Raw genomic sequence first — 16,268 nt, forward strand, 5'->3', positions numbered from 1 at the left:
ACATGCTGGATGTTGTCGCAGAGGCCCAGCTGGTCTCATTTTTAAAATTCTCTTTTTTTAGGTCATCTGACTAGGTTATTTCCAGTGTTCTCTCTTCCAGATTATTGACCTGTTCTGTATCATCTAATCTGTAGTTGATTCCCTGTGGTGTATTTTTCAGATCAGTTATTATGTTCTTCAACTTTGTGACTTCTGTTTGGCCCTTTCTTATGTTTTCTAACAGTCTTCCACTGTATTCTTCCATTCTTCTCTGGAGTTGTGTGTTGCATGGGCATCTTTATGACCATTACTTTGAATTCTTTATCAGGTTAAATTACTTACCTCTGTTTCATTAGATGGGGGGTGGGGGGTGTTCATGTTCTTATGCTTGTATGTATTCCTCAGTCTCCTCAATCTTTTTTGAACTTTCTGTGTTTGTATCTGTGAACACCTATTACGGAGAACACCTACCTCTCGCAATCTTGAAAGAGTCACCTTGCATTGGAACGTCCCCTGTGTAGACTGTCTATGCCTGGTGGCTTTGACTGAGCAGCCTAAGCTGAATCAGGCTCAGGCTGGAGGGTTCCAGGTTGTGCTGCACCAGGGCCACCCTGGCAGGACAACTGAGCTGAGGTGGGACAGGACCACAATGTCCCAGGGTGCTGTGAACTGGATCAGCCTTGACATGACAGCTGGCCTCTTTGGTGGAAGCGCTGGAGCTGTTGCAGGCTCAGGGTACTATGAAGGTAGGGGGTTATATAAACAACAATGCCTGGGGGCACCTCAGACCCCAGGGAGAGTTCAAAGAGTTCCCACACTCTGGTTTATGCTCTCGGGTTGTAAATGGCTTTTCTTCCAGTGTAGATGCCTTTTAAATGGCTAAGCCTGGGGCAGGTGAGTGTGTCTATAGGCCTCTTGGTGATATCCCTCCCTGGTGCAGATCTTCTGATCAGGGATGGTGTTCCCATCACTACCATGTGTCCATCTGTCCTTTCCTACTTTATGTGGTCACCCTATCATTGATTATGCCAAAGCTGTTCAATCAACCTTCAGTTCTTCTTCAGTAGAAATGGCTCTATATTTAGCTGTAGATGTGGTGTGTCCATTGGAGGAAGTGAGTTCTGCCTTCTTAGGCTCAAAGGACCATCTCCTCTCACCCAATTCAAAAATGTTAGCGGTAAGATTTTTCATCATTGTACTAGCCCATTGTAAGATTGTTGCCAAGAGTGCAGGTGCTGACTCTGATAAACGAGGTCAGATACTAGCCAGATTCTATGGCTAGTCTATGTCTTTGATACCCTAGGACACAGGATTAATATATGTGATCTGAAAAGCTCTCATGTAAAATTTCTAATAGTAAATGTGTGAGTTTGGTTAAATTTAATTTTATTGGGTCCTCAATTCTACAAAATGGGAATTTTCATAAAAACCTGCCAAGTTGAGAAGAAAAAATGGATTTGTGCATATAAGGGTAGATCATGTGGGGGTCTTGGCATTAAATAGTTTTGGCATTAAATTTGTTCATTAAATGTCTGTTGAACTTAGCTTATAAATGGAGTTCCACAGGTGTATAGTTGAGGTCCATATAGTTTAGAACAACAAACCTGGATCTGCAGGAGAGCTATAAAATCTAGCTTACTTTCTTTGGAGAGTTGCAGGCTAAGTCCACAACCTTGCTGGGCAGCTTCAGGTTTTCAGATCTAAGAATCTAAAGTCTGCAGGTGTTGAGATCCCAAGTGCCACAATCAGAGGGCTTAATGCTGCTGTGACTCATGTGCTCACAACTCCACCGATATCTTGGCTTTGAATCCTAGAATACATAGAAAACTATCTTACCTCCTTCCTTACAGGAATGGTATAGGGATGATAACATTAAAATGCTTCTCAAAGTAAGCTCAATTTCAGGACTAACTTTTGAACTCGATAAAAAGGATACTTTGAAGCAATAATGGAGGAAATGGCAGCTCTGATACCCGCCATTTTCCCTAATGGACCATTTATTCCCCCAAAGTAGTTTACACCCTAGAAATGTATCTCAAGGTGAAGCAGTGTCATTTTTACTTGATCTTATTTGGTGTACAAGATCAGATGTGTGGGCAAAAGACTCAGGCATTCTTTCATGTACCATAAAATCGACTTTTTAAACTCTCCCTCCTTACCATGGAGGGCCCTATACTAAAGGCAGCAGAGTATGCCTAAAACATCATGTGGGGACTTTACCTAGATTTGAAAGGATCTTTAATGCTATATGTATAGGTCTCAAGTTTGCCATATAGTTTACATGCCCAAAATTAAGTGTACATTTTAAGTGATTTTTCACATTTGCATTTAAGGCAATAAAATAATCACAAAAACTTCTATGCCATCAGCAGAGTGATTCTTTTACTTTTATGACAGTAATAATTCTGCTAAGCATCCAGTCAAATTCAAACACAGTTAGCCAACAAATGGATGTCACCCATTTCCATTCTTTTTGCAAGACTAAACTAGACGTGATTGTTACTCCTGTAAATGTTAGAGTAATATTTTCTCCAATAATTGTGAAAGAACAAGGATAACGAATAGTGCAGAAAGGATGATTTTGTCATTTCTTTATAAAATCTACCACTTATTACAGTAGTCTGTGTTTTAAGGACAGTTTGCATTTAAAATCTGGGTCCGTCACTTTTCATCTGTAATATATTTCTGCATGACAGCGTCTGAGAATATGTGGACACACATCTGCTGCAAAATCATTAAACCAAGAGAAAATGACTCCGATTTTACTTACATTTAGAGAAATAAAATGACTAACAAATGAGAAGAGTGCTAAGTGAAGAATAAATCATTTACAGTCTAAAAATTCAATATTTCAAAACTCCTAAGGGTTAACAAAATATTTTAATTGACATAAACGATGTCAGAAATCACCCTTGTTCTAAATAGAGACTGTTGTAGATTTTAAGTAATTTACCTCTGTGACTACACCTTAAGCCATCAAAATCCCCACAGGTTTTATTTCTTTTGTGAATATGTCATGATCAAGCTTTGGTCATAAAATATTGGCGCTGATACACTTCCTTAGCACTCAGTAAAATGGTATACTCATGTTAAAACGTTATTTCTACTAACCTCACAACAGAACTTAAAATGCAAACATTTAAATCCTCTAAAGCAGAAATACAAATGCATACACAATAACCCCAGGAAGTTTATTTATTAAGATTTATAAAATAAATTTCTTTGCCTGTTAATCAGAGTTCATTAATCTACATCTGCAAATATGCTTTGCCAAAGCATTTTGGTACTTAGACTCCTTTGAAACCACTTTAATGCAAGGGCTGAAGGAAAAGTTCAAAAGAGGAACAGATTAAGAACCCTTTGAGCCTGTCCACGCTCCTTTGTGAAGGCAGAAAGAAACAGAAGACCCAGTAGAGATCCATTTTGAAGTCTCTGCTTTGTTCCTCCGGGGTTTCTTGGAGGTATAGTCCTTGGGATTCAGATAGGATGTGAATCATGTGGCAGTCCTTGGCTATAATTCAAAGTAATAAAATCATGAAGCCGAGGGGCTGGGACAGTTAAGTGAATGACGCTCCTTACAGCACACATATACAAATGTGATGTAGCTGAAATCCAAGACGATTTTCCACAAACCAGCTAGGAAGGTAATCCAAATCGGAGACTTCTGCAACCTGTCGCTCCTCCCACGTTAAGGGCACCTCTCTTTGCTACCGTGTTACCTAAAACAAATGAGTGAGCGTTCAGTATCTCAGCCCCATCAACAAAGGTCCTTTCTCGTACTGGCCTCTTAAGTCCCTGTCTGTGTTATGTGTGCACCGTTTAGCAAACTGTTCCTTTATCTGTAACCAACGTCACCAAACCAGGTGTTCAAATTCTTCACATTTCTTGCTTTCAGGTTGCAGAGAAGACTTGCACAAAGGCTTCCACAACACGGTATTTGGTACTGTTACTTGGTATTTTTTAGAGTTATAAAAACCCCATCAGAATAGGTACATTCATTGCCCATCAAGTTAACTCATGCATGCTGAGCATGCTTTCTTGAAGGCACTAAATTTTTTCAAATGAATGCCAAGTAAGATGAGTGTATGTCAAGATCAAAATGCTACCTTTGTTACTTTTGAATGTAGTTGACTTTAATTTTAAAAAACAGGTTATTTTAGAAAACTGCCATAATTACTGGAAACAGATGTTCATTAAGAAGTTTACAGTCATTCTCTCTATTTTTAAATACTTAGATCAGCAGTTTCCATAGTTTTATTTGGTAACATGACGTATTTCACAGGTTAGATAATCCATACACAAACTAGAGGGGGAAAAACCAAAAGCTTAAGATTTGAACATTCCTGTAACATAAAAATATATTAGTAGATGATAGAGTCATCATGCCTGGTCTTTAGACTCAATCAAGTATACATTCAAAACTCAGATTTGCTGTTATTTGACATAAAACCTTTATTTTATATCCTTTACAATAGAGCTGCTCTTTCCTTTGTACTGGGAATATTATAGCAAACAAACACAACAGAAACCCATCCTCATGCAGTTTACCTAGAATAGGGCTAGCCTACTTTTTCTATAAAGGACTGGATAGTAAATATGTTCGCCTTTGCAGGCCATATAGTCATTGTCACAACTACTTAGACTTTACAGCACAAAAGGAGCACAGACGAAACAGCATGTAAACTAATGGGCACTGTTTCATCCCAATAAAATGCTAGCTGTAGACACTGAAATGGGGATTTCCTGCAATTTTCATGTTATGAAATATGTTTTTCCTTTTCTTTCCAACCATTTAAAAGTGTACAGCCCATTCTTAGCTCACAGACCATAGGAAAACAGGCCAAGGGCTGAATGTGGCTTGCAAACCACAGCTTGGGGATTCCTATTCTAGAGGAAAGGGATGGATGAATAGGCAGAGAAACAATATGTCAGAAAGTGATTGGCGCTAAGGGACAAAAACAGATACCAGGGCCAGGTGGGTAGAAGTCTAGTAATTTCTAGAGGATTGTCAGATGAGGAGATGCTGGAAGGATGAGAGGGAGTCCTGATCAACCTAGGGGTAAAACCTTAGGTCTTTCTCCACCTCAGGTACAAAGGTGAGACAAGGGATGCATGGCCAGACTGTTAGGAGGATCACTTTGGGAGAAGTGCTGAAAGATGAAGCCATCAGGACACAGGATGGAGAGAATGAGGATTCAGGGACCACTCTGGAGTCTTAATCTCGAATACCCTGATTACAGAATTGGTCATTTTCTGAGATGGGGAGTATCACGGTCTTAGCTTCTTGGGCTGCTAAACGTTAAAGTAGTACTTTCTCCCTTCGGTTGTAGTGAAAAGTGAGTGAACGGTGAATGGCATGGCCCGGTGCTTGTTCTGTGAGTAACCCCAGGAAATGGTGGCCATTGCCACATTATTTCTTTCTGGATATAAGTATATATGTAGGGTATTATTCTCAATGCATCTTATTTAAGGAAGCTGACTTTCAACACCCAGCTCAGTTTGGAGCGTATCTAAAGTTGAATGGCAAGATTCTTTAGGATTGATTTTCCTGTAAAACTTTCCGTTTGCTAACTGTATATGGAAGGTTCATTGTCACTTTGGAATTTGGTGGATACAAGATTGCAAACATGCCAATACTAGCTCTACTCCATAGGTCCATAGGCTCAGGAATGACAAGACCTGAGGGTAAAGGAACCATCTCAGCTGGACCTTAAATGACAATTAGAATTCTAGAAAAAGAGAAATGATGAATGTGAGGTAGCAGTGAGGGTATAGAAATACATGGTCTATTGGGTGAGTCACATTTAGGGCCTCACCTCAAGATGCTTACACTCTTCTGTTACCCATGGGGATCCATTGATGATCTCTCACCAAGGAGAAACCTGGGCAGGGAATTTACCCTGGAAACACAGAAAACAGTACCAAGGCAAAAACAGAGCAGGTATGCGGCCTGGTTAAATGAGAATCCATGTAAGAAGAACTTTTTAAGAATGACCCCCTCTCAAACTTACTATACCAGACTACTCAAGGAGTGGGGCTCAGAACGGTGGGGATAAGCTTCTGTGATTATTTTCCTGTGGCCACTATTACCATTAAATATTACAATATTGTGGCAAAAGAGAATGAAGATGATTCATAGTGGTAGCCTAAGAAACAGAGAGAAATTTTGAGGAAGATACCTAAGAACGGGGTCATCTTAGATCTTGAGGATGAGAGATAGGGAGTTTAGAGAGAGGAGTTAGTTTTCTAACGTGAAATACTGGAAACATGCAGACACTGAATGGAAACTTTGCAGAAGTAAATGAAGAGACATAGGTGGGATGCTTATCAAGAGCTGGGGAAGGGGGGGGTAAACAAAGCAGGTGTTCACTGTCTACATTGGAGTCAGATAATTCTTTGCTATGGGGGGGCCTCTCTATGCATTTTAAGATTTTTACAACCTGTCTGGCCTCTACCCTCAACACCCCCCCCGCATTCCCCCAATGTGTGGTAACTAAAAATGACCCCTTGATGGAAGGACTACTCTAAAGACATAGCTCTTTACTCTTAGATGCTGGAAAAATAAAAGCCTTAAAATTGTAAAATTTTTTGAAATTCAATATAATTTACTGACCAATGGTTGGCTTTGGTGTTAATACAACATGGTGTGCAGGTGTTAGAAGCTTCAATACAAACAACTCTAATGAAGACAAGGAAAACTGAGGCAGGATGACAGTGAAAGTTGCATTTTTCCACAAGAACTAATAGCTGAATTCTCTCTGGGAACACTGAAAACTATAGAGGCACAATATACTCACTGCCAACCTTTTATACCTGGAAAAGAGAGCAGGGCTGGCTAGAAAACTGTCCCCCCTTGCTTTCCGATCTTCATCTAAGTCTGTTAATCTCTCAACTTGACTGCTTAACTCTTCTCATATTTGCATTTAAATGGAAAATAAAACTCTGCCGTAGAGGTCTTACTGCAGATCATCTGACTTTTTAGGCTTTCCACGAGTTGATGTTGCTGTGCAGGAACTGTTTTTAAGGAAAATGAAAACTATTTTGTCACATAGTTAATACCCCCTCTAGAACTGTAATCGCTCATCCGTTGTTGTAGGCCTGCTGTCTCACTTGGGGGGTAAGATTAGTGTCCATTTTATGAAAAAGAGCTTCTGAGGCCACCAAGCTCTTCCCAGAAGCCAGTCACACCTCCACAAGTGAATTTACTCTATATTCATAAGACCCATAAAAGATATAAAATGTTTTATGCAGTTCAAGTCACAATGAGTTGGATTAATAAAGGAAACAAAGTTTTACTACTTTGAGATTATTCTCAAGTGGCATAGCACTAAAAAAAATTAAAAAAGCATCTAAGTATCATGATGGCTTAGGGAACTGTATTGCGTTTCTACAACTTTTCGAAGTGCCAAATGAAATGTCACTACCGTTGAGGGTTCAGCCAGAGCAAACTTATATTCCCAGCACAGGGAGCCAAAATGCCCCTAAAGGTCTGCTTCCTGCAAATGCTCTCTCTAACTGCACATAAATAGAGAGGGAGCCGCTCCATCAAGAGACTACTTAGACACCATCTTTTCCGGAACATGGTTGGCTTGTGTTCATGGTCTTGTTTTATATTTACATATACGAATCAATACAAGTATAATCTTCCAAATGTTACTTCTTCATCTACAAGAAACAGGATAAAAAAGAAATTTTTATCATTGATGGATATAATACGCTAGCTCATTGGCAGCTCCAAGATATTTATTCAGGATGGGGGGGAGGGGCCAAAAATGGCAGGGGTGGGAAGAATAGTGGAATTACTGTAAAGCAGGGTTTGCTTAGCAAGCACACTTGGGTTTACATAGATTGGAAGTTAATTTGGAGTAGCTTGAAAGAGGAGCTCATAGAAAGGATGGGGAATGTTAACCCCTTTCATGCAGCAACATGGGACACAGCGAACTTCCACTGTTGTGGACATAAAAGCATACACAGGCATCACCTCAGAGATATTGCAGGTTCAGCTCCAGACCACCACAGTAAAGCAAGTATTGCCATAAAGTGAGTATCAGAACAAAATGCGCATCACAGTAAAGCATGCCAAATTAATTTTTGTTTTCCCAGTGCATATAATAGTTATATTTACACCACACTATAGTCTGGTAAGTGTGCAATAACATTTGGTCTAAAAAAGCACTGTACATGCCTTATTTAAAAATACTTCGTGGCTAAAAACTGCTATCATGTGAGCTTTCAGCCAGTCATAATCTTTTTACTGGTGGAGGGCCTTGCCTCCGTGTTGACGGCAGCGACTAATTGGGGTGGCAGTTGCTGAAGGTGGGGGTGACTGGCAATTTATTATAACAAGACCACCTATTCAGCCACATGGACGGACTTTTCCTCTTATGGATGATTTCTCTAGAGCGTGCCACGCTGTTTGACAGCCATTTTGCCCATAAAACTTCCTTCAAAATGGAAGCCAATCCTCCCAAACTCTACCATTGCCTTTCTCAACGCAGTTGATGTCATATTCTAAGTCTTTTGTTGTTAGGTCAGCACCTTTCACAGCATCTTCCTGAGGAGTAGATTCCATCTCAAGAAACTACTTTCTTTGCTCGACCCTAAGAAGTACCTCTTCATCTCTTAAGGTGTCTCATGGCAGTAGTTCGGTCCCATCTTCAGGCTCCATTTCTAGTTCTCTTGCTGTTTGGGCCACATCCACAGTTACTTCCTCCACTGAGGTCTTGAACCCCTCAAAGCCATCCATGTGTGTTAAAAGCAACTTCTTCCAAATTCCTGTTAATTCTTACCTCTTCCCAGGAATGAGATGTGTTCTGAGTGGCATCTAGAATGCCCAGATCCATCAACGAATCGCTATCTGTGACAGCTATGGCCGATGACATCAACTTTTTAAATGACTTGAAAGTCAAAATAACATCCATTCTGCAGCCCACGGATCAAGGAGCCATGTTAGCAGGTATGAAAACAATATTAAACTCACTGTCTATCTCCATCAGAGCTCTTGGGGGACCAGGTATGTTGTTTTAAAAGAAACCTTTTTTATAAACAGTAAGTCTCAACAATGGGTTTTAAATACTCAGTAAACCAAGTTGTAAACAGACAGTCATCTAGGCTTTGTTTGCTCCATTTCTAGAGCAGAGTAGAGTCAGCATAATTCTTAAGAACCCTAGGATTTTTTAGAATGGTAAATGAGCACTGTCTGCAGCCTAAAGTCACCAGCTGCATTAGCCCCTAACAAGAGAGTCAGCCTGTCCAGGCACTGACTTCTCCTTTCCAGCTATGAAAGTCCTAGACAGCATCTTCTTGCAACAGAATGCTCTTTTGTCCACAGTGAAAATCTATTGTTTTGAGTAGCGACCTTCATTGTCTTAGCTAGAACTTCTAGGTAAGTAGCTGATTCACCTTGCACTTTCATGTCATGGAGATGGCCTCTTTGTTAAACCGCATGAGCCAACATCTGCTAGCTTCCAACTTTTCTTCCCTACCTTCATGGAATTGAAGAGTTAGGGTCTTGCTCTGGATCAGGCTTGGGTTTAAGGGAATATTGTGGCTGGGTGGATCTTTTATCCAGACCACTAGAACTTTCTCCAACAAGGCTGTTTCACTTTCTTCTTATCTGTGTGTTCACTGGAGTAGTTTTTTTCTAAATGTCCTTCATGAGTTTTTCCTTTGCATTCACAGCTTGGCTAAATGTGTCAGGCCTCCTGACTAAACTTAATCGAGTCAGAAACATGTGATTCTTCCTCTCACTGGAACATTCAGAGGCCCATGTGTGGTTATTAATTGGCCTACTTTCAATATTGTTGTAATAAGGAAGGGAAACAGGGGAAAAGAAGACACACAGGGGTGCCACCCTAAAATTACAATAGTACTGTCAGTGATCACTGATAATCAGAATAATGCAATGATTTGAAGAATCAAACATTAGTGAATCAATCATTAGTGGGAGAATTACCAGTGGAGCCAGTGCTATTGGAGAAAGTAATGCCGACAGACTTACTTGACATGAGGTCGTCACAAACCTTCAGTTTGTAATAACAACAACAAACCATAGAAACAGTATGTGCAAAGCACCACAAAAATGAGACATGCCTTTATCAGGTCATTCATCCTACTCATCTTTATATTACTAACAAAACGTTGACAATTATACTACTGGTGATTGTGTATCTGATGCCAGCTAAAATGTATAGTTTTTTATAAAATCTTATTTGTTCTTTAGAAAGACCAATTTTATGACTGTTTTCCCGATTTTATTACTTTCTATTCAAAAAAGTCATTGGGACTATGAAGGTAACCGTCGAAAGTATAACCATAGTAAATGCTGAAAGATACAGGACACATGAATCTCATCAGTGAAGGACTCTAAAGAAATACTGGTTAAGGAGTAAAGAAAGGAGGGAAGCACATTCCGTGAAGAAAACACCTTCCTTTGCAATTGCAAAGGCACCAAGGTAAGAGGTACTAACAGAAGCCTGAAACAGCCACAACAACCAAAAAGAGAACCTGGCAAACCACCTCCCTTCATTCTTAAGACCCAGACAGGCAAGGTTAGTGGTGCAAGATAGACAGAGAGGCAGAGTAGCTAGGAAGATGTGCATTTCACAAATATGATGGTGGTCATCGTATGGAGAATGACCTTAAAAGGGAGTAAGAATGGATGTGAGGCATCAAGATGAGACACAGTGGAGACAGGACCATTGTTCTAAGGATGGTGGCCAAGGAGGATGATGGGCGTAACAAGGCCAGCGACTTGTCCATAATAGACTGGACGTGGAGAGGGAAGGAAGAAGTAAGATGTCAGGCTCAAGAATTGAGTAGACACTGGTAGACCTCTGAAAGGGTGGGGACTAGAAAGCACATCCCTGGAGGAGACAACTCTTGACTTCTGTAACACTTGAGTCCTCAACTACTAAAATTCCTCACAGGAAGTAAGGAGGATCATAAATCAGGCTCTTGAAGGAGCTACAATGAATTGAGTGACCTTGCCTAAAATGACCAGTTCATCCAGCAAGTCACTGCTCCATACAATCTGACATAAAGGGCGATACTAGGAAATGGGCTTTTCAGAAGGCCAAGGTAACAGGATGGCAAGGAGGTTTATCAACATAAAATAACATCGCGGGTGGTACCAGGATAAAATAAAGGGGAAGAACCTCATAGTTAATCATCTGAGGAAGTTGTAAATGAGAGTTGTGTTTGTCTATACTTGCCTTTGTAGTTTTGACTTTATTGCCACTGCTACAGGACCAACCTGAGTAATCTGGCAGCACTTTACAGTCCTCTCCTTCCAAGCAAGGGTTCATGTGACACCACCATTTCTGAATCACGATGGAAGCTGGAAAACAAAGGCCAAATAGCGTTTGTGAAAGTGTTTCTTCCTCCAAATGGAGACAACATAAAGCTCATGTGGATCAATATAGTAATCTCAAGGATTGTTAATAAGAACTATTTAACATAAGTAAATTTAAAGAACGAGGTCAGCCATAGGCTCTGGAAAATAGTGAGATCCCAAGCTTTACAAATTGCTGGGATATGAATTTGGCTATGCTACTTTCTTTTTTCCAATGACTTTAGACTAGTTATTTAACTCCTCTTGATCTCAGTTTCTTCATCTGTAAGATGGGGATAAAAATAAAACCTCACCACAGATGCCAAGAGGATAAAGCTAATCCACAGCAGAGTCTTAGCTAACCATGGGCCAGTCACTGGGTTATTAGAAAATGGTAGCTACTGCTGGGCTCACCGTTTCGTAGGTTACAACAGTGGGTGCTGATACAGCAGCGTCACTACATTGGATGGTCTTTGTTGCCAGTTGCATAGGTTAAAAGCAGTATAAACATTTCCATCACAGAGGGGTTCATCTCTCCATGCCAGTCCAGCAAGTGGTGGAGTAACTCCTTGAACTCAACAACTGGAAGCCAAGTGAAGGTACGAGAGCCTGGTACTCCCTCACCTGCCCACATTCGAGGCTCGTTATCTCACCCAGGAATTCCCTTTCCTCCTTACCCCATCATCTTTGCTGACATCTGCCAGTAAGAATTCCCCAGGTTTGGAGGCAGATAAAGACAAGTTAAGGAAACTCCGTCAACCTGGCCAGGTATTCTTACAGAGTCAAAGGACAAAATGGAGCGTGATTCATATTTAAAGGTGAGGCCAGCCAGAGGGCTGGTACAGATCTGAGACTGTAGGTAGGGTGTGTGGATTAAGGGGGATGGGTGGTTGAGCCCTATTTTTTGTTAAAAATTTTTTAAGTTTGTTTATTTTTCAGAGAAATAGTGTGAGTGGAGGAGGGGTGGAGAGATAAAGTCCCAAGCAGGCTCCTTGCTGCCAGTGCAGAGCCCGATGCAGGACTCGAACCCATGAAACTGTGAGCTCATTGCCTGAGCCGACACCAGGAGTCAGACACGTAACTGACTCAGGCGCCCCAAGCCCTGGTTTTCTGTTGAAATAACAGCACTTAGGGGAAAAAAATACCTTCATGAACTTGACTCAAACTACAATTTCCTGGGAAGCCTGAAACTCAATTTCAAGCAAATCTTGAGCATTCCTAATAGCTATAGCTATTGTTTCTTGAGCGAGAGGCATCCTGTTAATATATTTCCTTCATTGTATGGAGAGGAAAAAGCTAAGGCTCCCAGTCCAGCTAAGGCTGGAGCCCCCTCATAAACCCTTATATTTATACCTCTCCCCCACACCAGCAAGCTATAGTACAAACAACTAGAGGTATAGAGGCAGCAACAAAAGTAGATAACACAGCAAGCTGATGCATTGAAAACTGGTCTCCTGTCACGCAAATGCACTACGGCATGATTAGGGCACAGGCCCATTTCATTATCAGCTGAAATAGCCAGACAGTGTGTCTACTCCACATGAAAACCACCATCCCTGATTCTGGCCCAATCCTGTGCTACTATCTGATTAGAGTCCCCTTAAAAGCAATATTACCTAAATGAGGTAGAATTGTGATCTAGAATAATCATAAGCTATTTAAGTCAGAAGGTGCCAATACTGAGAAAGGAATATAGCTATATGGGTTACTTATTTTGGCAGAGACTGCCAATGAACTTGAGTGGATGGAGACAGTAGGGTGAAGTTTGAGAAGGATGTATGCTCTTCAGTCACAAATATTACTTAAATATCTACTTAAAACTGTAGAGAGATTTGTTATTTTCAAAGCCCATTTACATACTGTTGCTCTTTTGATTGTCCCAACAGCCTTTAGCAGCAGGAAGAGGAGGCAGATGGTTCCGGAAATAAAAACAAGAGCTTTCCACAAAGTGAGTAAAATGAGAGAGGAGGTATGAGAATCTAGGCTTCTTCCTCCGTATCTGCAAGTCTTTCTCCTGTACGACATTTTACAGTCATAGTTTAGGTTAACACATGCTACACAGAGTTTGACCAGATTCAAAGTGCCGACCAATCCTTCATTATTTTCTGAATACCTTAGGGTGGTCCCAAGTGGATATAAAGATAAATAAGAGATGGTTCCCAACCCTCAATTTCAAAATTCCATCTGCAGGACCACAAAAGTTATATAAATGTTGACAGAGCTTAGTTATATTTACACAGAGTTACAGCTGAATTTAAAATACTTTTTTTTTTTTTTTTTTTATCTTTAAAAGAGTTCTCTTAGGCAGATTCTCTGCCAGTCAGCAGTGGGAACCTGACAGGTGCCAGGGCCACACAGAGGATTCCAAAACAGCTCAGATGACAGGTGATCTGTCAAAGCAAAGGCACCTGGTGCTTTGAGACAGTGAGCGGCCCACCTGGAAGCCAGGAGGCCCGTGTGGCTGCCATGAGGGGTCAGCAGAAAAGCAGAGGACCGTTAGCTGAGCCCCTTTAGGGGCTCTCAATGCCAATTCCAGATTGGACTTGATTTCTCAAGCAGGAGGGAGCCCTGCAAAGTTTCTAGCAAGAGTGGTATGATAAGCCAGGGAAAACTGTGGGCCCAGGAGAGCGAGTCTGGTGGGTGATGATAAACCACTGGGGCCAAAAAGGAGTCTGAAAGAGACCAAGTGAGGTGTAAGTGAGAAACCTGGAGGGGCGCCTGGGTGGCTTAGTCGGTTAAGCGTCCGACTTTCGCTTAGGTCATGATCTCGCGGTTCGTGGGTTCGAGCCCCGCGTCGGGCTCTGTGCTGACTGCCAGCTCAGAGCCTGGAGCCTGTTTCGGTCTGTGACTCCCTCTCTCTCTGACCCTCCTCTGCTCACACTGTCTCTCTCTCTCTCTCCTAGAAATAAATAAAACATTAAAAAAAAAAAAAAAAGTGAGAAACCTGGGCACAAATTCCCTACAGAGGAAATAATCTGACTCATTCTATCTCAACTTCACAGCAGGGAAATGCAAGTCCTTACTGGCCCCTGGGGCCCCAAGCTCATTCTGATGCAAAATCTAGAAAAGGAGCTTGAGGGGATAAAGAAAAAAAAAAATGCCAATTCGTAACTACAGAACAGAAAAATATTTTCAGAGTATTTTGTTACAAACTTTACATTGCTTTTTTTTAATGCTTTATTTATTTTTGAGAGAGAGGGAGACACAGAATCTGAAACCGGCTCCAGGCTCTGAGTTAGCTGTCAGCACAGAGCCCAATACAGGGCTCGAACCCACAAACCATGAGATCATGACCTAAGCCGAAGTTGGATGCTTAAAAGACTGAGCCACCCAGGCACCCCAAAAATTTTAAATTGTTTTAAAGGAGCATGTAAGACCTAGCTCTTGTGAAATTTTTTTTACCAGTTTTTTTTTTTCATTTAACTGGAAAATGTGATTTTTCTGAAGACAGATTCACAGTAGGTTCATCAAATAACAACCTATCCTGAAATTTAAAATAATTCTATTTGCTAAAAAGCAAAAAACAAACCATTTTCATATCTTAGTGAATACATACCTTAGGGCCCTATAAATGTGTTCATGACTGACTGACTTAACAGCAAATGCTCTTTCAGAAAAGAAAGGCTTCATGAGGCACCGCAGTGGCCACAAGGAAAGTTTCAAATTCCTTTATGCATTAAAGACTAAGGAACTCACAGCTAAGGTAAGGACCATATAAGGGTTTCACCCACCAGTAAATAAGGCAATTAAAATCCCAGAAGTCAGGGGTGGCTCAGTCAGTTGAGCATCCAGCTTGGGCTCAGGTCATGATCTCATGGATAATGAGTTTGAGCCTCGCGTCAGGCTCTGCACTGACAGCTCAGAGCCTGGAGACTGCTTGGGATTTTGTGTCCCCCCCTTCTCTCAAAAATAAATACACATTAAAAAAACAACAACAAAAAACAAACCCAGAAGGTCAAGCTGTGAGTGCATACTGAGCCCAGCTTTGAGCTGAGACAAAGGACCCAGAAGTAGGATTTATTAAAATAACTCTTGAGAACATCTGCCCACTTAACTGAGCCTTGTCTCCATAGGAAAATAAGTTTGTAGGAGGTATCTATTTTATCCTGTTATAAAATTTCATAATGAGAAAGTGTCTTGTCACTTCTATTTTTAAAATAAAGTTCTTTAGAAAGCCCCATGCCTTCCTGACTTAAGAAAATACAAAACATCCCTATCTCCAAGATGCCAACCTGTAATGAATTTCTAGTTTTATGCAGAAAGGTAGGGGATTAAAAAAAAAACACCGAATCTCTGCTTTTATGGTTGTGACTAGTGTTTTCTGTAATGCTGTTTTGTAGGTGAAAATATAATGGGACCAATTAGCTATTTTGTTCCTGGTACATTTTCTGTACGCTCTGTTGTACAAAATAGACTGAGATTTTTTTTTCCATTCCTTGTCCCAATTAAATATTACTCCATGAAATAAAACACAATATGTGTTCATACAGCTATTTACATAAACCCACCTTTGAATAAAACTAACGACAAGCAGGCTCACTTCTGAGGAGTTGGTCTTTCATTTTTTGACTTAGTTTAGTTGTATTTACACAGAGTTAAGCTTTTGCTAAAGAAGAGGGCACTTTTACACTGAAACTACAGAAAGATGAACACATCTTTCTAGAATATGCTCTGAGCTTCTAATACACTTTAGCTACTTTGCTCTTAAACATTCTTATTTCAAGATGCTCTTTGCAAATTAACCTTAAAGAAAAGTTTAAGCTATTGGTTAACTTTAAAGATAGGCAGATGCCTGAGTGACTCGGTGGGTTAAGCGTCCGACCTCAGCTCATGTCATGATCTCACAGCTCCTGGGTTGGAGCCCCGCTTCAGATTCTGTGTCTCCCCTCTCTATGCCCCTCCCCTACTCACACTCTGTTTCTCTCAGTCTCAAAAAAAAAAAAAAAAAAAAAAAAAG

The 16,268-nt window shown here is 40.7% G+C and overlaps 1 protein-coding gene and 1 long non-coding RNA gene across 2 annotated transcripts in view; one reads left to right on the plus strand and one right to left on the minus strand.

Moving 5' to 3' along the window:
- LOC144236937 (uncharacterized) overlaps nt 1-16,268 on the plus strand; it is a 101,799-nt gene that overhangs the window by 61,279 nt on the left and 24,252 nt on the right. The window contains exons 2-4 of the long non-coding RNA XR_013336700.1: nt 8,779-8,935; nt 10,256-10,433; nt 13,198-13,259. This is a non-coding gene — a long non-coding RNA (uncharacterized LOC144236937). The remainder of the gene's footprint in view (nt 1-8,778; nt 8,936-10,255; nt 10,434-13,197; nt 13,260-16,268) is intronic.
- The window catches only part of TAFA4 (TAFA chemokine like family member 4), a 168,591-nt gene continuing 154,672 nt past the window's right edge, over nt 2,350-16,268 (minus strand). The window contains exons 5-6 of the mRNA XM_077770588.1: nt 11,193-11,317; nt 2,350-3,698 (exon numbers count right to left, since the gene is read on the minus strand). Of these exons, the coding sequence (XP_077626714.1) occupies nt 3,687-3,698; nt 11,193-11,317 (137 nt within the window). The 3' untranslated portion in view covers nt 2,350-3,686. The remainder of the gene's footprint in view (nt 3,699-11,192; nt 11,318-16,268) is intronic.

This window comes from Crocuta crocuta, unplaced genomic scaffold, assembly GCF_008692635.1.
Source record: "Crocuta crocuta isolate KB4526 unplaced genomic scaffold, BGI_CrCroc_1.0 scaffold126, whole genome shotgun sequence".
Classification (NCBI taxonomy): Eukaryota; Metazoa; Chordata; class Mammalia; order Carnivora; family Hyaenidae; genus Crocuta; species Crocuta crocuta.